The sequence below is a fragment of the Pogoniulus pusillus genome, chromosome 6, assembly GCF_015220805.1.
Source record: "Pogoniulus pusillus isolate bPogPus1 chromosome 6, bPogPus1.pri, whole genome shotgun sequence".
Taxonomy (NCBI): domain Eukaryota; kingdom Metazoa; phylum Chordata; class Aves; order Piciformes; family Lybiidae; genus Pogoniulus; species Pogoniulus pusillus.
Window position 1 is genome coordinate 17,537,401 of NC_087269.1, and position 26,876 is coordinate 17,564,276.

Sequence of the window (26,876 nt, forward strand, 5' to 3'; positions counted from 1 at the left end):
ATCTGGATGGTGATTTGCTCCAGCTCTGAGCCCTTGTTCCTAAGTCAAGATGGTAGAGAGTTTCGTAACAACAGAAAAATAAGGGTGTTGTTACTTTTCTGACAGGATGACTGCTGCTTGCTCCATACTAGCTAATAGGACTTCACATTCTGGAAATTATTTCTTGTAATACCTTTACTCTGGCTTGCTCAACAGAATTAAGTCAGTCTAATTTACTTGTTTTACCTGACAACTGCAAGTTTATTTTACAGTGCTGTGTTGTGACCTAAGAAAGTGTTAAGTGTGCTACTAAATACAGAGATTTTTCAGGATAAATTCTTTGCAGTTAATTTTTTGTCAACGTTTTCAAGATAGACAAAGTGTCAATATTTTCAAGATAGACAGCAATGTGCCCTTGTGGCCAAGAAGGCTAGTGGCTTCCTGGGGTGCATTAAGAGGAGTGTGGACAGCAGATCGAGGGAGGTTCTCCTCCCCCTTTACTCTGCCCTGGCGAGACCTCACCTGGAATATTGCGTTCAGTTTTGAGTACCCCAGTTCAAGGGGGACAGGGATTGAAAGAGTCCAGCGGAGGGTTACGAAGATGATGAAGGGGCTGGAGCACTGCCTTCTGAGGAGAGGCTGAGGGACCTGAGGCTTTTTGGTCTGGTGAAGAAAAGATTTAGAGGGGATCTAATGAATGTTTATAAATATATGAGGGTTGTGTGTCAAGAGGGAGGGGAGAAACTCTTCTCAGCCATGTCCTGCAATAGGACAAGGGGTAATGAGTATAAACTACAGCACAAGGAAGAACTTCTTTACTGTAGCGATCACAGAGCACTGGAACAAGCTGCCCAGAGAGCTTGTGGAGTCTCTCCTGGAAACTTTTAAGACCTGTCTGGATGCATTCTTATGTGACCTGCACTAGATTCTATGCTCCTGCTCTGGCAGGGGAGTTGGACTCGATGATCTATGGAGGTCCCTTCTAACCCCTAATACTCTGTGATCCTGTGAAGTCTTATCCAGTCAAGAGTGTGTAACAATCATATGAAATGTTGATTTCAGGTTCTGCAGATTTCCTACATTTCAAGCACCAGATAATATTCAAAGAGATGCTTTTGCTTTGGCTTTCTATCATCAAGTGAAGTGGAATCTCAGATTATAGCCTGAATTTTAATGCAGGTTATATTTTACTGTGCCCAGGGAAAGGAGGCTGAGATAGTTCTCATGTGCAAATCAGATTTCAAACCAGCATTGAATCTGGGGTTTGTATCCTCTTGTTTTGATTCAAGATCATCTCTAAATACAAGCAGCACAATGAAATTATGCAACATACTGAAGTAATTAATTTCTAATTAATGAACTAATTCCTTAGAACTTTGTTCAGAAACATTCCCTTATTTTTCCACTGTAAAGATAATGATCAAATATCTTAGCCTCCAGATTTGTGCCATGACATCCTCTGATGGACACTATACACCACCTAATACATTATAGTTTTACAATAGATAAAACTGGGAACTTGCATTTCACTTGTGGACAAGTTTATTTAAACATTTGCAAATAAGTAAACTGCATTTAGTTCTATGTGCATGCAGTTGTCAAGATGTATCTATAGCCTTGTCAAGTCTACAGTGCAGTAACCAAGAATTTTAAGCAGCATGATGCTGAAAACATTTCTGACCCTTCTTTGATTGCACTTTGAGGTTTCTTTGGTATACATAATTGGAAGTAGTGCTTGTTTTACATTCAGTTAAAATGCAGAGTTTCAAACTGTGCTCAGTAGAATGAAATTCTCAAAAGGAAATATCCATTTAAAAATAGAGATAGCAATAGCAGGCAGCTGAGTAATTTTTATGAAAAATCCAGTTTAAAAGTGAGAAGTTAGAACTTTACCATGTGTAGATGCTACTGAAATAAAAAGAGAAAACAAAAAATAGGAGAAAAAAAAGTACATGAAGTGGAGCTTTTATCCACTGTTTGTTTAAAAACACTTTTCATGACCTCTTGAACCACAGTTACATTCATAGCAGTTTTATAGTTCCAAATAGTAGCAGATAAAAAAAGGTAGAGAGTCTTGCTGAATTTGGTCCACAGCCTGAGGTGAAGCCTCATTACTATTTAAAAATATGTGAAAAAAACTCTTCTTTAAATTGGTTTCACAATCTTCATTGACAAATAGTTCTGTTGGAGGAAGAGGGAAGAAATAATAGTTATAAAAAAATGGACACAAAATATTTCAGTGTAGTTATTCTGGGTATGGTAATTTTAGTTAAAATACAGTAAAAAACAGTAATATATTTCAGCCTTAAAGTAGACTGAAATCCAGCCTCTAGACCACCTATTAACTATTTTTGATTGTCCAGGTTATTAATACCTCTAAAGGACTCGTTTGCTCCATCTTTAGCTAACAGGTTTAACATAAAATTGAACTGCTAAGAAGTTCAAGAGAAGAGGAGGCTCAGGGGTGACCTCATTGCTGTCTACAACTACCTGAAGGGAGGTTGTAGCCAGGTGGGGGTTGCTCTCTTCTCCCAGACAACCAGCAACAGAACAAGGAGACAGACACAGTCTCAAGTTGTGCCAGGGAAAGTACAGACTGGATGTTAGGAGGAAGTTCTTCCCAGAGAGAGTGATTTCCCATTGGAATGGGCTGCCCAGGGAGGTGGTGGAGTTACCGTCCCTGAAGGTCTTCAAGAAAAGACTGGATGAGGCACTTAGTGCCATGGTCTAGTTGACTGGCTAGGGCTGGTTGATCTTGGAGGTCTCTTCCACCCTGGTTGATGCCGTGATTCTGTGATTCAATCCCTATCTCCTTGCTAAAACAGAGCTGATAGAATCTCTTGAGTAAGGAGCTTCATATCACAGCTGAAGAACTGAAACATTTGACAACTCTTACCGGCAATGAATAGAGAAGAACTGCTACAAACAATCCCAAAATCAGCAGGACGATAAGGCCTAGAAAGAGCCATTTAAACCTGCGCCACACAATAAATTTCATTGTCTTGCAAGGATTTGTAAACCAAAGGAAGGAAGTATCTGGTCGGCTGCATTTTGAAAGGAAAAAAGAAAAATTACACTTTGAAAACACCCCGTACCTAAGGATGAGAGTATAACACAATAGCGCTGGACTACAACACAGATGGTGTTGTAAGATAGCAGCTTCTGTAAACATGTGCTATAATTAATGCAAACCACCTTGCCTTTTATTTTAGTGCTTGCAGGCTGAAACAAGACTACCTTTTATAAAGTCTTGCAAAGGAGAACTGATGTCTAATAGATCCTTTAGTGCATTCAGATTTTGTCAAGAACTCAATAGTAGCTAGATACTATGTATTTCTCAAGCTAGTGAGAGAGAAACAGCTTACTTTGGTAGATCTAGTTTGGGGTTCATGTTGGGCTCATCTCTTCCTTTACCAGCTGGTCTTTCATCTGCTTCTTTTTCATTGACAACTTCCAGTGTCATTTCAACTTTACCCTTCAGAAAACATGTGCCATGAGACAAGGATCTTATTGAATCAGCACCAACAGTACTTGTTTGGTAATTATACAGCAGAATATGGGATCAGTTCTCTGTGTGCTTTCCAATTCCTTCTCAAACTATACTTCTTTCTGCACTATGACAATGCCACAATGCAGTTTCATGGAGTCATAAATGCAAAAAAAATAATTGCAGGACATTAAATGCTTCTGGTAATTAATTTGTAATTCAATTTTAAGCTATGCATTGGGATTTTCCAATTTAGCAGAATAAAACCAAACCCAGTTCTTCTTTTAAGAGCAAAACAAAACCAATTCTCTTTTCTCAAGAGCAGCCCTACATCTTTTCCAAATGACTAAGCATCTCATTTTTTATATTGCTACATCTGATATATGCTTCTGAATATTTTTCCTCACTTACTAAATTCCAGCAATTACGTTTTAAGGCAAAACCATTAGAAAGAAGCAGCAGACACACTTGGAAGGCTTACTATTGTAGCAAGTGACAAATAAGCATTTACATTCTTCACAACACAAGTTAAAATGTTTTAGGTCTTCTGATTGCCCTCCTAATCATGAAGCTATTCTGGGTTCTCAGTATGTGAGTTGTATTTGCTTTAATTTTTTTTTCTTTAGTCTTTAAGGCATTTAGAATATCTTGGGTCTCTCCTAAGCAATAACATGCTAAATTCATTCTCATGCTAACTGTTGGCTGCTTTGGCAAGATAAATGTGTCTCAACCTGGTGCTAGAGTCCTTCAAGTTAAATTTATTTAGTCCGTTTTTAACTCTGTGTAAGTATTAAATTATACTTAAACCTGAAAAATTGATGCTGTGGTAAAATCCTGAGCTTTTACATGCTGTGTCCTGTTTCCTCCTCTATCTACTGAAAGCTAACAGATAAGTGAGGGAGTTTAACAGTCTTTCTTTGTAATTTGAAAAGCAAGTTAAACATGTATTAAGTACTTGGAAAAAGAAGTAGTAATCGTACCGCTAAAATACGGGAGCCATCCTTTTCAACATAACATGGCCACCATCCTTTCATGGACTTCTGTTCAAAGAGAGACACAGTCCTGGGAGCCTTCTGAGAACCATCTGTCTTGTATTCTGGAATCATGTCTATATTGCACTTCTCTGGAACTTTTGCTGGAATGATTGCTTTATGTAAATCAAGTTCCACAAAACCTAGGAAACGGATAAGCACATAAGTACTGCATAATGCAATCAACCCTGCAAAACAGCGAGGTTCAGCCTTTCCTATCATCAATTTTTCCTGTCATCAACCTTTCCTATCTCTGAACACGTACAGCAAAAAAACAGTCAACATACACATCACATTCTTGTTTGTCTAAGGATGCTGTGAAGCAGGGGACAAGGACACATCAAAGTGTGTCTAAGTTTGTCTTGCTGGTGTTAAAAGTGTTAGTGTTGGTAAATTGGACTTAAGCAAGGTCTCACCCCCATTTTTTAATGCAAGGTCACTTATTTTTAATAGAGGCTTTTTTTCACTCACCGAGTCACAGAATTAACCAGGTTAGAAAAGACCTGTAAGATGTTCGAGTCCAACCTATCACCTAACCCTTCTAATTAACTAAACCATGGCACTAAGTGCCTCATCCAGCCTGCTCTTAAACATCTCTAGGAATGGTGACTCCACCACGTTCCCAGGCAGCCCACTCCCCAATGGCCAATCGCTCCTTCTGTGAAGAACTTCTTCCTAACATCCAGCCTAAACCTGCCCTAGTGCAGTTTCAGACTGTGCCCTCTTGGCTCTGTCACTGGATGCCTGGATGCATGCCTCCATACACCTAAGAAGATAACAAAATACAGCTATCTAATACTAATGTAACTTCTTATCATTAAATGAACTATTATCTAACTTTAACAATGGTTACAAACCAGTGCAGATTTTAAGCCCTATGTGGTCTGCATACAATCTAAAGACTTTGGAGCTGTCTCAAAATGGGGCAGACAATCTGTAAAGCAGCATCTCTGCAAAAAGTAGAGATTAATAATATTGTGAAGTAAATTGTTTAACCTAAATTACAGCCTTATGTCAGTACTCTTACATAGAATGTAAGGACACTCATTTAAAGCAATTTTACTTCAGACACAAAGAAAGAAACAAAGTTAAGTTTTCATGCACATTATCATTTCATGCACTTTGTAAGAGGGCTTATCTGAATGCAATATATCTTGGTTTACCTGCCAGTAGGCTTTTCCTCAGTGAATAGCCTGGACTGTATGGGAAAGCAAAGGTATATTTGCATGCTCAATGGCTCACCTTGCCAAAACAAACCTTATGCAATAATTTAAAATGGTTCACTTTTTATCTCTTACTTTGAGACAAGAATAGTTCTTTTCTTGGAAATCTTACCCAGGTAGTCATCCAAGGAGAATTTGTCATTATCCCATATCTGAATGATCAGTTTGGGTGGGATTCTGAATTCTGTCTTGTCAAGACTCCAAAAATGTTCCTAAAATTAAAAACAAAACAGAACAAAAAAACATGCAAAACTCAAGCATATTTTGAAAATTAATTACGGAAATTCAAAGCTGAGGTCTGTTAGTAGTGCTTGTGAATTCTGAGGCTAGTGGAAGTATTACAGATCTAATCTTGCTCTTGTTAAGAGGAGCCTGTTGTTGTTGCCAGTGTGTTAGTCCTGGCTCAAAGGCAAAATTGAATCTGTTCACAATAGCACTTTGAGGAAAGTATGCAGAACTGAGCCAAGCTGTCCCTTTCAATATGTAGATACAAAATTATCAGACTAATTACAGTCTGTATTCTAAGTCCTGAACTCTTTAGAAACACATACCTTTTTGGAAACTACACAGAGCTGCTCTGCTGGGAGATAGTCAAAAGGAAAAATGAATCTCCAATTAAAGTTTCCTTCACCATCCAATGATCGGTAGTGAACATCAGTTTTCTGCTTGTTTTCTTCATTACCAGGCATCCATCTGAAAATACAGAGCAGAGAGGTGCTGATGTTTGCAGTGGGCCCACACTGGTGCTTCCCTGTACTGTAACCATGTCACTAAGTGGTTGCCAGCCATAAGAGTTTCTCACAAAGGGGCTGGGGAACCTTTCAAACCCTTAGTCCATTTTATTCCAATTTTGCATTGTAAATAGGAACATCCAAACTGAATTTCTGTTCTGCTAAGACCAGTACTGTATCTGTGGTGAGTTATTGTTGTGTTTTAATTCCTTTTTAGGAGAAGTTAGGTTAATAGCCTAGTAATATAATCAGCATAAAACAAAAGTCAGTAGAAATCAGATAAGACAAGGAAATGTAAGAAGTAAGAACCCAGGTTATGCAGCACCAGTGCTACCTCCCTCTATCTTTTCAAGTTGCTTCCAATCTCAGAGATGAATTTCTGGGATCTTTCACTGCACATTAACTGGTCATGCTTTATCTCTTAACACTTTTGTACTTAGCTTAGCACTATTTCAGAGGCTACAGTGTGCACTGCCTTGGATGAACCAAATCATCTCTGGAACCCATGGTCCAAGCATTCCCAGGAGATTCTGACTGTCATTCCTCTGTAAGTGTTACATGATGGGATGCTCCTACCCCTTCACATAAATGTCACTCATTTCTTCCCCTGTGATGCTCTTTTCATCCAGAAGGACATCTTTGGTGTTCCAGATAATCACCCGCAAGATATACCTAAGAAAGAAAATATTTAGAGAAAGAGAATTGAATTGCCTGTCTCAGAGCTGCTGGATGGCATGTAGCATATTTACATACTCACTTCTTGGCTTTTCGAGGAGTGATGTTGAAGGGAGGGCCTGGAGGTCCTAAGCTTTTGGGGAAAACATCAACCCACATCTGGAGCTTTCCCTGTAATAATAAAGAAGAGGTATAAGGGATTGTTTGTGGCATACAGGTTTGTCACGGTCATCCTTTGGAACTGCCCATAGACTTCCTTAGGCAAAGCTCACTCTTGTTACCAATATAAGAACTCCTAAAGACTTCAGATAGAAGCTTCTTTAAATAAGCAATGTCAAGACTTTAGAAAATGGTAGGGATGTTAATTCTTAGTGAATTTGGTGCAAATGAGATGCCTAAATAGCCCTCATTCTGTAGGTCCACATTTCTGTTCTCTCAGAGGTGATAATAAGTATAGTGTCATATATGTGGCTGATAATTTGCAGCTAGTGGCCTACCCAGTGTAGCTATCAGTCCCTTTAAGTAGATTCTGAGGTAAGGCAACCCCTGGAGACTTTATACTCTGTTTCAAATGCAAGCTCCTTTATTTTTGCAAGTCAGTTTTCTGGTTGCTGCAGAAACTTCCTTAAAAAATCCATCATTGGTGAATTAGGAAATACTAGAAAACAAATGTTAGCTTTTGTTCCTCTCAACACAGGGATGCAATAGAGGACTTTGTGTTTAAACTAACACCTTGACCTTGCAGAGAAATGGCAAGTTTTCTTTCGTTGAATGTAGCTTGGAAGGCTTTAAGCCACTTGTCTCCTTTATTGTTGGTGAAGTATTAAAAACATATTCCAGTTTATTTCAGTAGCAAAACAATAAATAAGTCTTTCCCCAATTTTCCTTTGTCTAAGGTGCCATTTGGGGGTCTTAGTGGCAAAATGTAACTGCATTTTCTTGTTTCTAGGTTAAGCAGCTTTAGTTTCTCCATCAAGTAATATTAATTTAGCACTCTTCCCCCAGAAGGACACTGCTCTGTTGACAACATGATCTAAATGCGGGAATGCTCCATTTCTGTATTCAAGAAACCAGAAGTGAATTGGTTCATAGTACCTGGGAAATGTTGGGCTGGAAGGTGCTGTACAAAGTCCTTGTCTCCACATGTTCAGGTACCAAACCCTGGATTCTGAGAATATGAAGGGCTAACCGTTCTTCATCTGGACCAAGATGCTGATGCAAAATTTTATTAGCTTCTGAAATAAAAGAAGTGGAAAAAGAAGAGTGGCTCATGAACCAGAATTTTCATTTGGACTTTTAAAAACACTTTAAAACCAGATATCTGAAACTGAGCAGAAAACTGCTCTCAACATTAAAGAGTGGGCAAGCTCACCAGCTTCCTCCAAAGTATAGTCTCGTCCCCCGTAGTTAATCTTTCTGCCATTCTCTGAGAGGATGGGTGGAGCATGGCCTTTAAATCTGGCTACATTTTGCAGTAGCTGGGTTGGTTTTAGTTGATCACGCCAGGTGTTCACACCTGAACTTTTAGGAAAGCAACAAAAACACATCCTAAAATTACTCACCATTTAGGGTATTCACACGTCATGTAAAATGTATTTATTAAACTAATTCAGAAATTGCAACCACTTGCATGTCATCACAGTGATGTAGTTTTGTAGCAGCTCGATTACCTTCCAAGAGAGAGTGCTTTTTCTTTACATATAAAAATGATTTCTACTTAACAAATCCTTTTATATTTATTTCCATGAGTAGGTCAAAAAGTTCTCTTAAGAGTGTGTTCTCTGGACATATATTGCATAAAAGGAATACTGAAGCATTGGATGTCATGCTTTTCAGCCAGGGCTCTTCTGAAGACTTTGCAACTTAACTTGGAATTCAGGTAATAGAGTGTGCACAACAAACACACATGAGAAACTGTAGCATTGGGTTTTAACCACATAAATAAGGTGAAGCAAGCCTCGATATTTTACAGGGACTGGGTACTAGATCTAAAAGATACAGATTTTGAGTAGATTGAATGACTTACATGCAGTACTGCTGCGGGATGCCACAGTGAGATCCGTAACGAGAAAGGAATCTGTTCTCAAGATCAATTACGGTTTCACCCACTTTTTCATCACGAGTCAAAGTGTCATAGTCATAAACTGAAATTTTCAGATCCTTTTCCTGAGGCAAGAAGCAGCTGAGTTCATACATCCTAAACAGAAAAATGTCCAGTTGATGTTAATTCTCTTTTCATCAATACTTTTTAAACTTAACCCCTTCGCCCCTTCCACTTTTTATTTTTGAGCAATAGCATTTACAAGATACTCAGGGGATGCTTCCATTACTGATAAACCTAGCAGGGGTTACTAATCATACTGCAATTTCTATTTGCACTTAGTAATAATTCTGTTTGTGCTCCTATGGATGTTACTCCTTCATTTCTGTGCAATGTATTATTTAGATGGGGTTTTTTTGTGCAGCAGATTGAACTGGGACTGACAAAGAAACTAACATGGTTCTGCCAGCCACTCTAAAAAGGGATGGTTGTTCAATCCATAGCTTTGGTATGATTAGACTTTTTAAAACCACAATACAAACACAATTGAAGCCTAAAAAGATACAGTTCAAATGTTTAGCTTCTATAACCAGAAGGGATTATTCTCTCATTGAGCTGTCCTACGCAAAATAGACTGTAAAGTACTCCATGGTTAATTATTCTCTGCAACTTTGTTTTGTTTATTTCTAGCCTACCCTTTTAACTTTGACTTCCAGAATAATTCTGGGAAAACTTGGAATTTTGAAGGGACTTTATACCTGCCTCTTTGCTATTTCTTTGCATAATCTGAATAATTAAAATCTTGTAGCATGTCCTTGCAAATTATGCTTTCTAAACTCTTTAATGCTTCTAAACCTCCTCTCCTAACTTTCTAATTTATCAAAATCCTCCTTTAAGTCTGGGCAGCAAACCAGACCTGGAATTTCATTATAAAGATTATGTAAAATCTCCTAATAGTAATTAGTATTTTTCTAGTCATATATTTCAAAGATATTGCTAGCCTTTGAAGAAGAGACTACTGTACTAGGAATACATATTAGGATGATTACTCATTATGACACCCAAGTAGTTCTCAGAATTAGAACTTCTTTCCATATTCTATGAGCATATTTTGTCATTCCTCTATGCGTAACACAGGTTGATCTTAAGATGTATGCTTTAGTTGACTCTGTAATTTACCCACATGATACAGAAAATCTTCAGACTAGCAAAACTCTTGTGTTGTCCAATGATTTCAAAGAGAAATGCTTTATGCAACTCCACTCACAACAGACTGTCAATATAACTACGAATTGTCTATTTCAAATAATGGTTTATCTTTAAAAACAGGAAATAATCCTAAAATACAATAAATTTTAAATACAAAAACTCCGTTACCTGCCAAAAATTGGGTTGAGAGTATTAGGCACGTAATTATCCCTGTCTTCGATTACTTTTTTGCTTAGGGATATTTTTATGTAAGGATCACACTGTTTAAAATAAGAGAAGACTGACTTTAGAATATGCTACAGCAGTTGGCTCACAGACATTCCAAACCCCCAAAGTCTCACCAGCCCATTATTATCCTGAGGTTGAAGCTGCAGGGCTCGAACAATATAAATTCGCACAATACACTCCTGAGGCCCACTGTCGGGTAGCTCACGGAACTGGCGAGGAGGGGCTGGAATAGTGGGATCATCTGGCAGTGCATAGATTTTAAAGGATCCCTGAAAAAAATAACACAAACACTCAGCAAGATAAATGGATGTTTTTTTCTTACACACATACACATTGTTCTGCAGAGGAATAGCCAAATTGTAGCCTGATCCACAGTCACTTAGAAGTGTTTTGGTTTACTTTAGTGGGTTTGGGACAAGATTTACTACAAAGGCAAGGTTATGTCCTTAGCCAGTTTAAATCAATACAGCTCTTCTGATTTCAAGACAGTCAGTTTAACCCAGCTGACAATATCTAACACATATTTCACATTTGTTTCTCCAAAAGCATTTTGAGGTTTTTTTTGTTTGTTTATTTCTTGTTTGTGGATGTTTTGGTTTTTTGTGGGTTTGTGTTTTGTGCATCTGTGGTTTTGTTTGTTTGATATTTTAACATACAATGGTAACATTATTTTAATCCTTAAAAGTCATAGATGGAGTCACAAACCCAATACAAAATAGCTTTATCAAATGCACAAAATACTTATGAACCAGATTAGTTCTGCAAATACTTCACTTGGAACATCCCCAGGTGAAACATTAGCCCTGTTCAAGAAGTTAACTGGGAAGGTTCTGTTCCACAAGTACCAGGGAAGATCACATTAGTAGGAATTATATTTCTTTTCTATTAACATATATCACATTTAGTGTAAGCAATGTGTAGCTGTACGTTCCTTGAAAAAGAAGTGCCTGTACCTCATAGTGATGAGCATCTGTTACCCCTGTTCATGCATGCATGCATCCATATGTAAGATGAAAAATGCTTGCATGTAGACTTGCTTCAGTGATAAGCACTTAGATACTAATGCATCTGTCTTGCGCTTGCTTGCTGCTCATTACTTGAAATTTACCTTGAATTCCCCAACCACTGATGGATCGTCACCCTCCTCAGATTTGCCTCTGTACAGTTTGAATGTATCACAGAAGTCTGTTAAGTTATTAAATTCAGGCACTTTTTCCAGTTCACAGTCATACACCTAAAAAAGGAAACAAAATAGGAAAATTAAAAAGTGCAGTTCAGAAATTATCACACATCTCATCTCATCAACATTGTGGCATTGTAAAGCGTATGGTATGCTTGATGGAATATCTTAAAGAACCAATGCATTTGAAACTCTTTTTATGTTTACACTGAAGCAGAAGCAAATGTGAAATTATGGAGAATTATGAAGCTTCATTTAGGCCTTGTTAAAACCAGAGAAAATAGCACTCCACAAGCTTATCTTTACTTTCTTTGTTAGGTGCGTTAGATGAGAAATGGAAGTGGTCTGGCTTCAACTTACAACCAACAGACAGGAAAAGCATTAATCCTCTGTGTTCATACTTTCTCAAAGTGCATATTTATTTAGGAATTGTCTGGCACCCAAAGAAGTCAAGAGCAAAACTTCATTTGACTGAAAGTTAGATTAAATCCTTAATACATCTCTTAATAAGTGTAGTTAAGTAGAAAAGAAGCAAAGATAGCTTCTTAAAACCTTCATTTCACCACATGAATTAGTAATGGACCTTTACAGGAAATCTTGCACAGTTAATTTTGAGCAGCAAAATGAAGGGCACAGCTCTGATCAGGTTTTGAGCTTATAGACAGTTAAGATATGTGAATTAATTTTATCCTCAGCAATACCTTTAAAGTGTCATATCCTTTTTTAATATACTGTCCACATTTTTCATGTTCTCCTACTGAAGCATAAAATTTGCTCCACCAATCAACAATCTCTTCCTCCTTAAAGAAAACAACAAAAAAAAAGTATTTATTTGAGAGCTAAAGCCTCTTTCATATCATGCTGTGCAGCGTAAACAACGGACAATAAGCGTACTAAACCATAGTATATTCTAAAACTTATCAGTTAAGTAATATTGAAGGGTCATCTGAAAGAGACTTAGAGGGTAAACATTAGGGCTAAAAAGATGGAATTTCTTTTACGCAGGTTTTGGTATCTGTATAATCCAGCTGTGTTGGTAGTCAACAACCATTTGTCTGCATTAATTACTGGTATCTAGGTACCTAGTTCAAAGGACTGATAACCTGGAGGTATGTCCTAGCCCAGGTTACTTAAGTTAGAGGAAGTGAATGTACACTTAGTCATTGTTTCAGCTGGTAAGGAAAAAAGCTGTCATACCTGCTATTTGTTACAAGAACTGCAAGATTCCCAAAACTAACCTGAACATGTTGAGAACTTTTTCCTGAGGGATAAATGTGTTATCTGCTTTCTGCATTCCCATTTATTATTACCATAATTAATTAATATATTATCAATGTTTCATTGTTCCCATTTATGCTGCCATATACTAACACTGGGACAGACATGTAACTGCTCTAACCGTACATCATTCCATTAAAACCAGTGGAGATTGTCTGTAATGGGACAGAATCTTGCAGCTGGAGATCTGCCTTAATGTCTACTGAGTACAGATGAGGAGCAGTGAGCCTTGCCCTCTTAGAAATACTTCAACAAGCCTAGTGAAATCCTAGGTGCTAGCAATCTATACATTCAATTAAGACAGTAATTCTGTGTGTTTTTTTATTTAAGTCAGATAATTTTGTTCATCAGAGTGCATTTTCTGTATTTATCCATAGGGATTGCATAATACAATTTCCCCCTGAAAACATATTTTAATTGCTAATGAATAGCATTCATTTACTGAGAATGAATAGTTATTTCTTCACTATGGAAACCTGAACAAATCTTTTAAGATGGCTTGTGTTTAAAGAGAGTCTTAAAGTAGTATATGGGTTATTAAATGTGAGGTAGCAGGGTTTTTAAGTTATTTCAATCTTTATTTGTCTTTTCAAGTCACTTATTTCTTTCAGAGTCTATTATTATAGTCTTGCATATTTTCCCTACATTTACAAATTTACAAGATGACTGTATGCTTTATGTCAAATATTTTCAGAGATTACTGATCTCATCCACATGCCTCACAGGCTAACTGAGGAAGCAGTATCAATATATTGATATTCAGTTGAAGATATATCTCACAAGAAAGCGGTGTGTAGATTTGTAAAAGTATGATACGTTACCTTTTCTGTAAGCTGCTCATGAGGATCAATTCAGAAAAGAAGAGCAAAATAAAAACAGTGGTAAGGATAAGGTTTGCAGAGTTCAATACAGTTTAAAGCCTATTTAAAGCTTAGGCTTTTTTACATAGTATGCATGGAAAGTTAGTTACTAACACCAATAATTTACAACTACTTTAGAAGAATATTCAGACACTGTGTGTTTAACCACCTTCTTTTTTCCCTCCCTGCTGTCAGTATGTCCTAGAGATTAAACTGTAGTATATTTTAAACCAATTTCAAAAAACAAGTTTTCAGGATTGTAGGACATTATCACCCTGCACTTTTTTCCTTTCATAACAAAGCAAAACTGAGAGAAACTTGTTTTTCTTATTGTATCATTGCAGCATTACACTTTGGATTCTATTTATTTCCGCAGTAGCAACATTTCCTGCTTTCATCTGCAGTCGCAGAGAGCACTGGGTTTGATTTATTTCAGATGAAAAATGTTTTTAAGAGCATTTACAAAACCGAATCTATCCCAGAGATTATTTTCAAAACAAATTTCACATACATAAAATAGAAGTTCTTTTTATGCCCTTTTTGAATATGTACTTTATAAAATAATCAGCTAATGCTCAACAGCCTTTTTCCTTTTTCCTATTGCTTTTCAGTTGTTTACAGGCTGTGGATTTTCAGGAGTCTGAAAAAAAAAATGAAGGATTACAAAGTACAGAAACTACAAGTATGTGCATCTATAGCTTTATCTATAGAAGTGCAGTAAGTCTGCACAATCCAAAAGGCTTCACCTGTCAAATCACAGATAACATAATTACAACCAAAGGATCCATTAAGAGCAAGCATCATGCACCCCTTTTGGAAGCCAAGATGAGCAAGTGCTACTGTTTATATATCATACCTTGTGATTTAATTCAAAGGTATGACCCACAAATTTTTGGTGCAAAGCAGAAGAAATATGCAAAGCATTTTATGAATGCAAGCACACAAGCCAAGTGCATCAGTAGCTCAGGACATCACTCTGGTATATCACATTAATTTACTCCCATTTCTGTCTTCTATGTAATTATCTTGCTGGGATGTTCATGTCTACTGTAGTAGTATTTTCTAACTTCCAATGAGAAATATATCTATATAACTTTTTTTTGTTGTTTTGGGTTTTTTTTTCAGATTTGCACAGAACAATCAGATTTTCTGATTTCCTCTCAGAAATCGTATCACTAAAGATCTGCAAACCTTACAGGCAGAAATCCTGAGGTAACTTTGAATACATTGCCATAATCAAGTTTGACTTTGTTTAAACACTGGTTTGTAATGCTGACAACAGTGAAAGGTAGCTTGCATAATTATGCAGTACAAATTTAGACTCTCAGCTTAAAGCTTTTCCACAAAATACGTTCTTTAAGACTGTGCAACTTTCATCAAAGCATAATGCTGTAGGAGTTTAAATTAGAGTTTGCAGGTTTGGTCTTTTTTTTTCCCCTTGATATACCTTGAAGTAGCTTTTAAATAATGCACTTGGTAGCTTTGGAAAGAACAAGTTAAGAAAAAACCAAATCAAAACCTTAAGAGCTTTAAAAGATCCCAAAGCAAACAGTCTTCAGTATTTGGATATTATTGTTACTATAAGCTTTCAAGGAGGACGTGCTCACAGAATTCCAACACGCAGAATAAAATGCCATATGATAAATTTGAGATTTTGGAGTGAAATATTCACATGGTAAAGATCCTCTGACAGTTACTGTCCCACTCATTTCCACTATAGATTATGATGTTAAGTTTTCAAGATGCTAACGTGAACTATTAGATGTCTAAAAAAGTTAGAGTTAGAATTTCATTTACTGTAGATTTAATCTCCAAAGTTTGAATATTAATAGCATGGTTTAATAATTGTTACTGATTTTGGTGCTGTTCCACATAAACTTCAAATAAGCTGAGTTTTTAGTAGTCATACATATTGTACACACATAGTAAGACTTTCAGAAGGAAGACACTTTAATTTAATTTTTAACTAAACATACCAGACTTATGATCATCATCTCTCCTCCAAAATCTCTGGATGGAATAATTGCCAAGAGAAGTTACAAGCAGATGACCACATTGCATTAATATTCTTCCCCCACCCTATCCCATTGTGGTCATCTCCATGCATTACTTTGGTACATACATGCACTGTTGTTGGGGAAGCCATTTTGCTGAGTGCTGTTGACATACTGCTTAAACACTAGAAATTGGAATGTAATTGATGAATTTTTGGCATTGTGTGTCCTTAGAGTGTTGTCTACATTTCACTTAGAGTTTCTGTGTTCTGTCTTTGATACTTGACCCACCAAAGCATACACCTGCTTTTAACTGCTTTATCCAGAACCACTGAAGAAGCACAGAAGCACAAGATCAGGCTGCTCTAACCATCACCACTGAATGACTGTGTAATGTTCTATTACATGCTTTCAGTAGCTATTGAACACATGAGTTCATTCTTGAGCTACTGGGTAACTTCTACCATGCACAAAAAGCTACAGTTTGATATTTACTATATGAAAAGATAAGTTAAAATGCGTAACATATTTCCTTTGCTTTCCTGTCAAAGCACTTTTCCATCTGGCTTTCCAGAAGGTTCTGTGTGTTTCTGGCAATTTTGCTGTCTAGTTTCTCAGAAATCACAGATCTGATGAAAGTCAAGCATCAAATTTCAAAGATTACCTGAGCTGTGAGCAGTGGTTGTGCATCTTCCATTTCAATTACTGTATCCTGGCGAGGTGGAGCAGAGAGGAGACTAACTATAAAGCAAAGATTTTATTAAGGCAAAATAGTGTAGGAAAAATACCTTACAAAACATTTTCACAAGATTGCAAATCCAACTGGTTTCAGAAGACAAAATAATTCCTTGGCTGTTTTGTGTAGGATATGTGAACATTGCTCAAGCATAGAGAATTTTAAAGAGTCAAAGATATCAGTGCTATATTTAGAGCAGTCTTGCTGGAATACTGGATCGTTAATTTGGTGTAGGGATAGCCATGCTAATTACCATTCTGAATTAGATTTATTTTCTTTCAGAACATTATCTCCAAACAGTACACAGCCTGAGATGGCTCTTGATCAGTACAGCACATTGAGTAAACATTGAAGATTGCCCCCTCCCTAGAGGTGTCCAAGGACAAGTTGGATGAGCAGCCTGGTCTAATGGAAGACATCCCTGCTCATGACACGGGGTTAGAACTAGCTGATCTTTAAGGTCCCTTCCAACCCAAAGCATTCCATGAATAGGTTATTCTAGCATCTTGCCAGGAAATAAAACTTTTGTTTTACATCTGCCTACCTTTCAGTTGTGGTGCAGTGCCTACCTTTCAGCTGTGGTGCAATGTCTTCTCTAGCAGCATAGGGGTCACAGCGAAAACTTTCCAGTAAATCAATAGTACACTGTCCCACGATGGGCTTCCGTCCAAATGGCCTGTGGTCTATGACTTTAATAACAAGAGATGGGCTGTACATCTCCTCTTTTGGCAAAAGCTAGAAATGAAAGGTTCGGAGTTTGTTTATAATGTGAACAGAAGGAAAATGGAGAATAAAGATTTTCTCCCTAAATTAGGGCTGTTACTTTGTTTAATATTGAACTGCTATGTCCTCTGACTGTGTGGTAAATTTCTAACCTTCTATTAATGACTCAGTAGAAGTCAGCAAGAATAATTCTAATTGCCTCAAATCTTGAATATTCGTGACTCCTGCACACCTCTCATCCTAGCAGTAGGAAAGCATTCATGTGATCTATAGGTAAATTGATGCCTTTTCAAAGAAATATATAACACACTGGATTATGCAAATAAAATTGTGTAATTTATCTGGACCACACAGACATGTTTACGTGATCTTTAATAGCATTTTCAGATTCAGCAAATTCCTTTTGTTAAGTCAAAAAAAAAGGATGTGTAAGTTTTTCTGTTCACTGCTGCATAACAAATCCTTGACCTTTTAAAAAAAGTCTGGGGTAACCAGTTTTGCTATAGCTAGCTGGTAAATAGTTTTTACAACGTACAACTTTCATGAAGAGAACGGAAGATGGAAAATTCGGTGTCTTTTTGAGGTTTTTAATCACCACAGATTCCACCATTTCACTCCCACATTCCACAACAAGACTTGGAGACATAACAGGTGCCAGTTGGTAGTTTTTCATATTCCTCAAACCCCAAGCCAGAATCTGCAAAAAAAAAGCCAGTAAGCAAAAAGGGGAGAGATATCAATATGCTCAATATGGTCTCCAAAAGGCAGGAAAGATGAAATTAAGTTCTTATAATAATAAAATGTGATTTGCAAAATATTTCAAGATGGCAGTTCTATGAAAGTTAATGGAAAAAATATCTCACTGTGAAGTATTTATTTTCTTGAAGCAAATACACAGCTAGATCTAGAGGATGAGATGACTGTACTTGCATTCAGTTAGTTTAAGAATAAGCCATACCTCAACAGCAGTGAGTTGAACTACTGGTCTGATTCCTTGAGGTACCATGTAAAGCTTTGGTGCTCTTTGTGAAGGAAGAATTGGAAGGTTAGCACCACCCTATTAAAACACAAACATGAATATGGTTTCTCTTATTTTTCCTTACATGAAATACCTTGCAAGTATTAAGACAATTCTTCACATTATGACTCACTGTGTAAGGATATAGATCATATTATATATCCACATCCACAAAAAATGTAAATACCTTGTCCTTCAAAATAAGTTCTGCAGCAAAAAGAATGTCTCCACTAGCTTTGCCGTTATTGGTTACAGGGTACCAGAGCAGTTTCGGTGTGATGTCCTCTTCTGGGATTAACTTGACCATGGGGGAACAAATACTTCTTCCAAGGAATTCATCTTTACCCTGCCACCAGAAGAGCAACCATAGTTATTAATGTTAGTCTCAATTAATATGAATAAATTTAAAAAGCATTCAGAGTAAAAAGCATTCACCTACCACTTGGTCACTGTCAAAAAGTTCAATTACAACATTAGGAGGGTTTTGAGCTACTGTCTGTGGGTCCCCATAGATCTCAATTTCATTAAATATGAGAGTTTGATCCCATGTAGGATTTAGAGTTGAATGAATGATCTCAGTTGTTTTGCTTTGATGGAGGAAGGAAACGTGAGCATATGGATCTGAAATATCACACAAAGATTAAAAGCATAGCATTACAGACAAACCAACCCCCATCAAGCCAGAAGCACAAAAGCACAATTTTGAATCAAACATAGGACATTCTTTTTCTTCTGTCATTACCAGTTCTATAAGCTATTCTACATAATTTATATTTAATAAAGGAAATTCATTTTGATTACTAAATAGCTTCCTTTTATACAAGTCTCAGTTAACAGGCTAGCAGATGGAAATGCTAAAACATCTTGCAAATCAGACAGGGAATGTAAAAACTACAATGCAACACTGGCTATAGTAATCTCTTCTTGAAGCTTTTTTTGGTTGTCTCCATTGATATGCAACTGTACAGCCCGATAATAACACAAAAAAGTAATTCTAGTTGTGACTATTTGGCAAATAAAACTTCTCCCAGGCTATATATTGCTTAGATCAAGCTTTGGTTTCAAACCTGCTTTTTTATAGCAACCTTTATTTGTGAAACAGCTGAATGATTAAAGTCATCTAGGCACAGTGCTTGTCACATCTTTAAATCATCAGGAGCCCTGTAGAAGGTATTTGATGATTGTCATTGACGTTTCCTGTACAAATTGCAATTACTCAGGGCCAGAAGCAGCTTTAAAAGTTGTCTTTACATCAGTTTCAACAGCTTCTGGCTAAATCCAGGATCAGTTTTACAAAATTTTGTTAACTCTTCAAACTAGTTTTAGAGGACAATAAAATGCAGATGTGCTAGGTTATATCACTGCATTTGAGGTACTTATCTAGAATTCTTTATATGCAAATTAGAGACATTTATTATTGTTTCCTTGTATTGCTTTTAAGTTCTGCATACTGAAGTAAGACCAAATACACATAGGCAGCTGTACAAACCTCTCCTCATTTCAGAAGATGGCAGAAAAATAGGTATAGTTCTGTGTCTTCTGTAACAAATTTACAAATGCATTACACTTCATTTTTAACTAGAACAGGGAGGGGGGGAAAGAAAAGCAAGTAACTGGAAGTTAGTGAGGAAAGAAAATTCTAAGCTGCTCATTTTAACTTTATCTTTGGTTGAACTTAATTAAAGAAGTGCAAAGTCACGTTCTTACGGAATCTAATTTCTGTTTGCTCTGAATTCTCAGTAGGATATTTTAATGCTAATTAGGAAAAATTAAATACTTGACTATCTGAGTATTGGTCTGACTACAAGGATGCCAAATGATTACAACACTGCTGGAATACCTAAGAGGTGGAAATAAAAGGGCAACAGTTACACTTAATAAACACAGAAAAGCCGTGCTTATTAGTAAGGTACACTGTAGTTTCCTGTAATGTAAAATTCATAGCACTGAGAGGCAAATGCCTCTTAACATGCCTCTCAATAACAATCATCCAAGATTTGCTTTGGTGCAAGCATCCTGCAGGACAGCTTAGGAACTGTATGTAGGCTTTGGTTAGAAGGACAGGCTAGGACATAAAGAAGGGACTGGTCATGGGAAATTCAGACCTTACCCTTTCCACTCCCTCACTGAGAATTCGTTTGCAGCACGTTTAAAGCCTTGCTTTTTGGTAGGTTCCGGTACAGTACTAACCAAATCTGGATCATATGTAATGAAGCTGAGACTTCTTTTATAGTATAGTTTCAGTAGCTGGGACCTACACACAGACCTTAAGGATTAGAGATATTCTGTAGCTAAATCCAGTTACTAGTTCATTGCAGAAGTGTGCTTTCTGCACCACTAGCAAGATTTTTCCATACCTGAAAAACTGTCTTTGTCTAAAGCCATGAGATTTCTTGCCTGGTAGACATAACAGCGAAGGTGGTAAGTATATGCTCCTGTATCAAATAAAAAGAATGCAGCTGCATTATGTAGGCTTCTTTTCTGCATTCTGAGTTTATAAAAATGCCTTACACATTTTAACAAAAGCATAAGCACTGTAATAATAGTTCTGCTTTTCTCTTCTACTGACACGTGTACTAATACCAGCAAGACAGCACCTGAGAACATTTGTTCCAACTTAATGCAGAAGAAAACAAAACCAAACACAAAAACCACAAAAGAAACCCTACTAATGCTATTTGGGCTTTTTTTCCCACTATATGACGATCTATAAAAATCCTTCTATTAAAAAAGTTCCTCTTGAAATGGTGTGATAATCCATCCCCTCTGAAGAGAATCAAGAATTGGGCATTCCTGTAAGCAAATTTTAGTACAACACTTGCAGGGATCTCAGAGTTTCACACTTTTAGCTATTAGCTCTAGAAAATTATTCCAATTGCAACTCTGTTTCTTTGGCTAAAAGATTAATCACAAATAAAAATCACTGCAGGCAAGGTGGAATGGCTTAAAAGGAAGATATGTGGCCAGCATGTGGCTTAGTTGCTGCAGCTTTTCTTTAGAAGGTGTCAGCTGTGACCCTTTCAGTCACTGGGAAAATCTGAGCCGCTTATGGCCTCAATGAGCTGAACTCTGTCAGTTCTAGCAGGAAATGGTGCTATTATCTACCTATTGCAGTCATCATTTAAAAGAAACTACAATCATCTTCCTCTTCTTCAGAAAAATGAGATCTAAGATGTAGGTACCCATTCCCTGCAAGAAGATCATGTTCTATAAAGACTACATAAAATGTTCTAGTCAGAGATCCTCAAAAATAATTTTGACTCTTCAGAGTGGATGGCATTCTCTGTTCCTCTGTTTCTATTATTTAACACTGGGGGATCCCATCTCAGTATTTTTGCTCTTGTGCATGCCACTGCAGTGATTCCAAGGCATTTACAGACAATCCACATTGGTAAAGTTACAGTTTTGTTCAGTTTGCCAACTCAACTACATGGTTGTCAAATGCTACTTCCTATGGATCAGGCACTTGTCTCACCCTGCATTGAGCTGGCTGAGTAAGCTGAACCAGCAAAAAATTAACTGTACATACATCTGTCTCCTGGCTCAGTTCCCTGCATTGTTAGGGAGGGACCATAATGCTACCTTTAGAACTCCTGTTCTCATACAGATTGTAAAATATCTATATGACAGTTAACTCAAATAGCAAAATTATTAACTGCTTGCCTTTGTTGTTTTTTCTGAAGTAGCCTGAATAGAGTCCAATCAAGGATCAGACAGTCATTATAACAGAAGGTATAAAAACCTAGATGCAGACCACAAGCAACTACATATTAGGAAAAAGCTCTTTACAGATTGCCCAGAAAGGTTGTGGATGCCCCTCCATGGAGGTGTTCAAGGCCAGGCTGGATGAAGTGTTGTGCAACCTGCTCTAGTGGGAGGTGCCACTACCCACGGCAGGGTGGTTGGAACTAGACGATCTATAAGGGTCCCTTCCAGCCTAAACTGTGCTAGTTTGAAGCTAGCTAGAATGTTTTGGTGAGAAGAACTAGATTACAGGCTGTGGAAAGAAAACAACGGTGATGTCTACTTCACTCACAGGCTTGCTGAGATGTATGAAAATGTAAGTCAAAACACAGATAACACACTCGGCATCGCTCTCACTCGGGCTGCTGGCTGAGCTTCATCTTGCTCTCTAACCTCCCCCTCCATTTTGGGCTAACCTACTTTGCTTCCTAACCTCTAGGCCAAACCTCCATTCTTCCTTGGGACTGGGGTAAGGTTGAGAGGGGTAGGGGGAAGGTGCAGGGGTGGTTGAAAGCCTCTCCTGGGGAGTCAGGTTTCTGGGAGGGGAGTTGTGTTTCTGTATTACCTTTTACCTTCTATATTTCTGTATATAACTGTATATACTGTAAATATCTGCTTGTATATTGTGCCAGCTGTAAATAATAAGCTTCATTCATATTTCCAGAGCTGGCTGAGTCTAGTCTGGATGATTTCTAAAGTGTGGGGGAGCAGGAATCACCCAAACCATCACAAAACCATCCTACGAATCTATGAATTACAATTTTGAGAGCAGGGAGAAGTAGGCATGATTTGCAAAAAAGGAATTGTTAAAACAACCTACTGTCAAAGTAGCAGGAAACAAGTGGTGTATTGGCACCAAACACCTTTGTAGCTGACTCCTTGGTCTTCTCTGAAGTCTTCCCTTCTCCATCATCGACACTATTGTCTGCTCCCTGAAGTTATAGGAAAAAACCAGTTACTGTGCATTTACAAACACAGAAAGAACCTGCTAGAAGTGGACTGTGTGTGGGAATATACAGGTTGCAGTCTTTGCTTTTAGGAGAAATTTACTTTCCTGAGTAAATATTTGAAAGATATCTATGTCCAAATGTAATTTCTTGTTGCTGTTGAAGCAGTGCAGAAATCAGATCCAGTCATTTCACCTTACTCTCTGAGTGCCTTATATCTAAAGATACACTAGCTCCCTGACAGCTTTTACCAATGAAAAGGTGCCAGGTCTTCTGCACCGAGCAGTGGTAAAGCACTGCTCTAAGGCTTTGTTCTAGCAATAGTCCAGGAAGTACAGTCAGAAGAGAAACTGAAAGAGGAATTTTTAAACTCTGTGGAACCAAATTATGTGGAGAAAGAAAATGCTGTCAGTGAATCATGGGTCAACATTCAGCCCAAATAAAGAGAAACAAACCAAGGGAAAAAAAGTGTGAGTTTGTTGATGCAACACAGACTCAGACTTTAGAAAAAGTAGCCTTCTCACATTATTTTCTCTGATCTCTATTTTGGTAAATACAGCTTATATATGAAGCTGTGTTTATCTCAAAACTTGAGTCATCACATTCTGATCATCTGTGATGTGACATTCTGGCTTCTTCAATACTTTGTCGTCCTTTCTTGTGCTTGGTTGTTTATATATGCAAATACTAATCTGTGTTTGTTGTTTCTTGTGCTGATGTTCATACTTCTAAATTACATGCATGAATAGCTTGAAGGATCTTTTAGCTTTCATTACAGAAGGCTCATCCAGTAATGTAGCCTTTTGCTATAAATCTCACATAATGTAGTAATAACAATGATTTGAAAAATAAAGTAATAAGCATGTTATGCAAGAGTCTCTAATCCTACTTCTCTGGTACCATTCAGACTTCACACAACATAAGTGACATTGTTTCCTCAGTTATATATCAGTCTAACAACTCCAGGACTGAAACAGCTGGTATATTTATTTACTGTAAATGAATAGATCAAACCTCTAAAGACTGTTTTGATATTCTGTCTCTTACCAAAGCACCTTCAAGTTTAAAGATTGCTGCTGCACCGTGTGTCTCCGAGGGAGCCATTTTTCTTCTCCATCGTCTTCGACGGAAAGTGTCAGAACTGCGTTGTTTCCAGTGAAACTTCCAGCCGATCAAGGAAGCATATTCCCATCCTTCTTGATCTTCATATGATGACGTTCCCTGGAAGACACAAATCCCTGTTACCCACAGTGTTGTATAAATGTAATGAAAAATATCATGACTTGCTCAGGCAGGCATAAAGAATCTTCTCATAAATCAAAGCTGGAGACACCAAATGTGATGGTTTGGGTATTCCTCACACCCTCCACTTTAGACATCACCCAGACTAGACTCAGCCGGCTCTGGAAATATGAATGAAGCTTATATTTACAGCTAGCACAATATACAAGCAGATATTTACAGTATATACAGTTATAGACAGAAATATACAAGGTAAAAAGGTAATACAGAAACACAACAGCCCTCCCAGAAACCTGAGTCCCCAGGAGGGGCTCTCAACCACCCCTCACCTTCCCCCTACCCGGCTCAACCTTACCCCAGTCCCAAGGAAGAACAGAGGTTTGGCCAGAGGTTTAAGAAGCAAAGTGGGTTAGCCCAAAATGGAGGGTGAGGTTAGAGAGATGCAGCTCATCAAGCAGCCTGAGTGAGAGTGATGCCGAGTGTGTTATTTAATGTTTTTATTTCTTGTTCCTATACTTCTCAGCAAGCCTGTGAGTGAAGTAGACATCACCGTTGTTTTCTTTCCACAGCCTGTGACCTATTCTCACCAAAACATTCCAGCCTGCTTCAGACTAGCACACCGAATTACCAAAAACCCCAAAATGATACAAGGCAAAGGACTAAAGTGAAAGCCTGAAAAAAACCCCAGCAACTCGAACAACCTTGCATTGTATTTTCTCTTTATTCAAGCAATGAGTCAGCTCATGTGGACTTTTGAAAAAAAAAGACACGCACACTGTTGCAGTGTGCAAGTCTGACTTCATCTCTCTTCTGCTTACCCTTCCTGCTGTTACTGCTTGAGATGGATCCCTCTTACGTTTCCGCACCAACCTTCGTCGCCGATGCGTGTGGTACATTTTCTCGGCAGCAACCCACGACTTTGGCTTAGTGTCTGGAGGAATAGTAATTCCGTATTCCCATCCTAAAACAGAACTGATTAGTTGGTATAGTTCAGAAACACAAGCAAGACACAAAGAAGAAAAGCACGGGAAATAAAGTTACTGTACCTACAGAGGATGAAGCTTTTGTCACACAAGACTATTTGACATTGCAAACCCTAAATGCCCAATAGCTAGAGGGCAACTGATGACATTTTATGATGATAATGTATCATGACAACAAAAATCTCAACATGAACTTGCTCAGCAAGTTTGCTGACGACACCAAGCTGGGAGGCTTGGCTGATACAGCTGAAGGCTGTGCAGCCATCCAGAGAGACCTGAACAGACTGGAGAGCTGGGCACAGAGGAACCAGATGAAGTTCAACAAGTACAAGTGCAGAGTCCTGAATCTGGGGAGGAATAACAAACTCCACCAGTACAGGCTGGGAGGTGATCTGCTGGAAAGCAGTCCTGTAGAGGGGGACCTGGGGGTTCTGGTGGATAACAAGTTAACCATGGCACAGCAATGTGCCCTTGTGCCAAGAAGGCCAATGAGGTCCTGGAGTGTATTAGGAGGAGTGTGTCCAGCAGATCAAGGGAGGTCTCCTCCCCCTCTACTCTGCCCTGGTGAGACCTCATCTTGAATATCACCTTCAGTTTTGGGTTCCCTAGTTTAAGAGGGGCAGGGATCTGCTGGAGAGGGTCCAGTGGAGAGCTACGAGGATGATTAGCGGACAGGAGGGCATGGCTTATGAGGAGAGGCTGAGGGACCTGGGGCTGTTTAGTCTGGATAAAAGAGGGGATTTGATAATTGTTTATAAGTATCTGAAGGCTAGCCAGGAGCAGGGGGACAGGCTCTGCTCACTTCCTCCTTGTGATAGGACAAGGAACAACAAGTTGCAGAAAAAGAGGTTCCGCCTCAACACAAGGGGGAACTTCTTTACTGTAAGGGTCACAGAGCACTGGAACAGGCTCCCCAGGGAGGTCGTGGAGTCTCCTTCTCTGGAGACTTTCAAGGCCTGTCTGGATGTGTTCCTCTGTGATCCATGTTAGATAGTATTGTCCTGCTCCAGCAGCAGGGTTGGACTCGATGATCTCTTTGGGTCCCTTCCAACCCCTAACATCCTATGATCCTAGGAACACATATGCAGTACATTTAAAGTTGTTTTATTTGCATTCTTGTTTTTTTCCATGCTGGATGTACTGATACCACATTTTCATACTTCACCACTGGAAAAACTCAATTTTGAGTAAGTGTGGAATGTCTTGTGTAGTCATGGAACTGCAGCAGCTTGACTTTTAAAGGAAGACCAACTATTTGAACTCTGATCATAGAAGTTCAAGAATTGTTAAACCTGTATACTGTATTTTGGCTTTACATCTTATATTCCAGTTTTCAGGTATCTAGGACTCAGACTTTTATTTAGACTCATCTCTTACTAAAAAGTTACTGCAGACTCCTTGAACCTCCTGCCAGAGGTTCCAGTAAAGACAGGCAGCAGTACACCTTAATTTAAAAATCTTTTTTCCTACTCAAATAGCTGTTTTATTCACTTACACTTAAAAGTCATAATTATCTGAGAGTTTTCAACTCTTTTAGAACAAATTAAAATTCCTGATAGTTTTGGGA

General features: G+C 38.0%; 1 protein-coding gene across 3 annotated transcripts in view; it reads right to left on the bottom strand.

Annotated features, from left to right (window-relative positions):
- Positions 1-1,503: 1,503 nt before the first annotated feature.
- Positions 1,504-26,876, bottom strand: part of MYOF (myoferlin) — a 78,256-nt gene continuing 52,883 nt past the window's right edge. For all 3 annotated transcript variants that reach the window (XM_064144697.1, XM_064144699.1, XM_064144698.1), the window contains 26 exons: positions 25,145-25,287; positions 24,132-24,305; positions 22,958-23,069; positions 20,751-20,828; positions 18,833-19,014; positions 18,581-18,739; positions 18,334-18,432; positions 17,911-18,072; positions 17,222-17,387; positions 16,581-16,657; positions 13,884-13,895; positions 12,486-12,584; positions 11,713-11,838; positions 10,718-10,873; positions 10,545-10,636; positions 9,153-9,323; positions 8,499-8,647; positions 8,222-8,361; positions 7,209-7,297; positions 7,028-7,123; positions 6,272-6,413; positions 5,833-5,932; positions 4,447-4,640; positions 3,345-3,454; positions 2,876-3,023; positions 1,504-2,160 (listed from right to left, as the gene is read on the bottom strand). In XM_064144697.1, the coding sequence (XP_064000767.1) occupies positions 2,125-2,160; positions 2,876-3,023; positions 3,345-3,454; positions 4,447-4,640; positions 5,833-5,932; positions 6,272-6,413; positions 7,028-7,123; positions 7,209-7,297; positions 8,222-8,361; positions 8,499-8,647; positions 9,153-9,323; positions 10,545-10,636; positions 10,718-10,873; positions 11,713-11,838; positions 12,486-12,584; positions 13,884-13,895; positions 16,581-16,657; positions 17,222-17,387; positions 17,911-18,072; positions 18,334-18,432; positions 18,581-18,739; positions 18,833-19,014; positions 20,751-20,828; positions 22,958-23,069; positions 24,132-24,305; positions 25,145-25,287 (3,212 nt within the window). In that variant the 3' untranslated portion in view covers positions 1,504-2,124. The remainder of the gene's footprint in view (positions 2,161-2,875; positions 3,024-3,344; positions 3,455-4,446; positions 4,641-5,832; positions 5,933-6,271; positions 6,414-7,027; positions 7,124-7,208; positions 7,298-8,221; positions 8,362-8,498; positions 8,648-9,152; positions 9,324-10,544; positions 10,637-10,717; positions 10,874-11,712; positions 11,839-12,485; positions 12,585-13,883; positions 13,896-16,580; positions 16,658-17,221; positions 17,388-17,910; positions 18,073-18,333; positions 18,433-18,580; positions 18,740-18,832; positions 19,015-20,750; positions 20,829-22,957; positions 23,070-24,131; positions 24,306-25,144; positions 25,288-26,876) is intronic.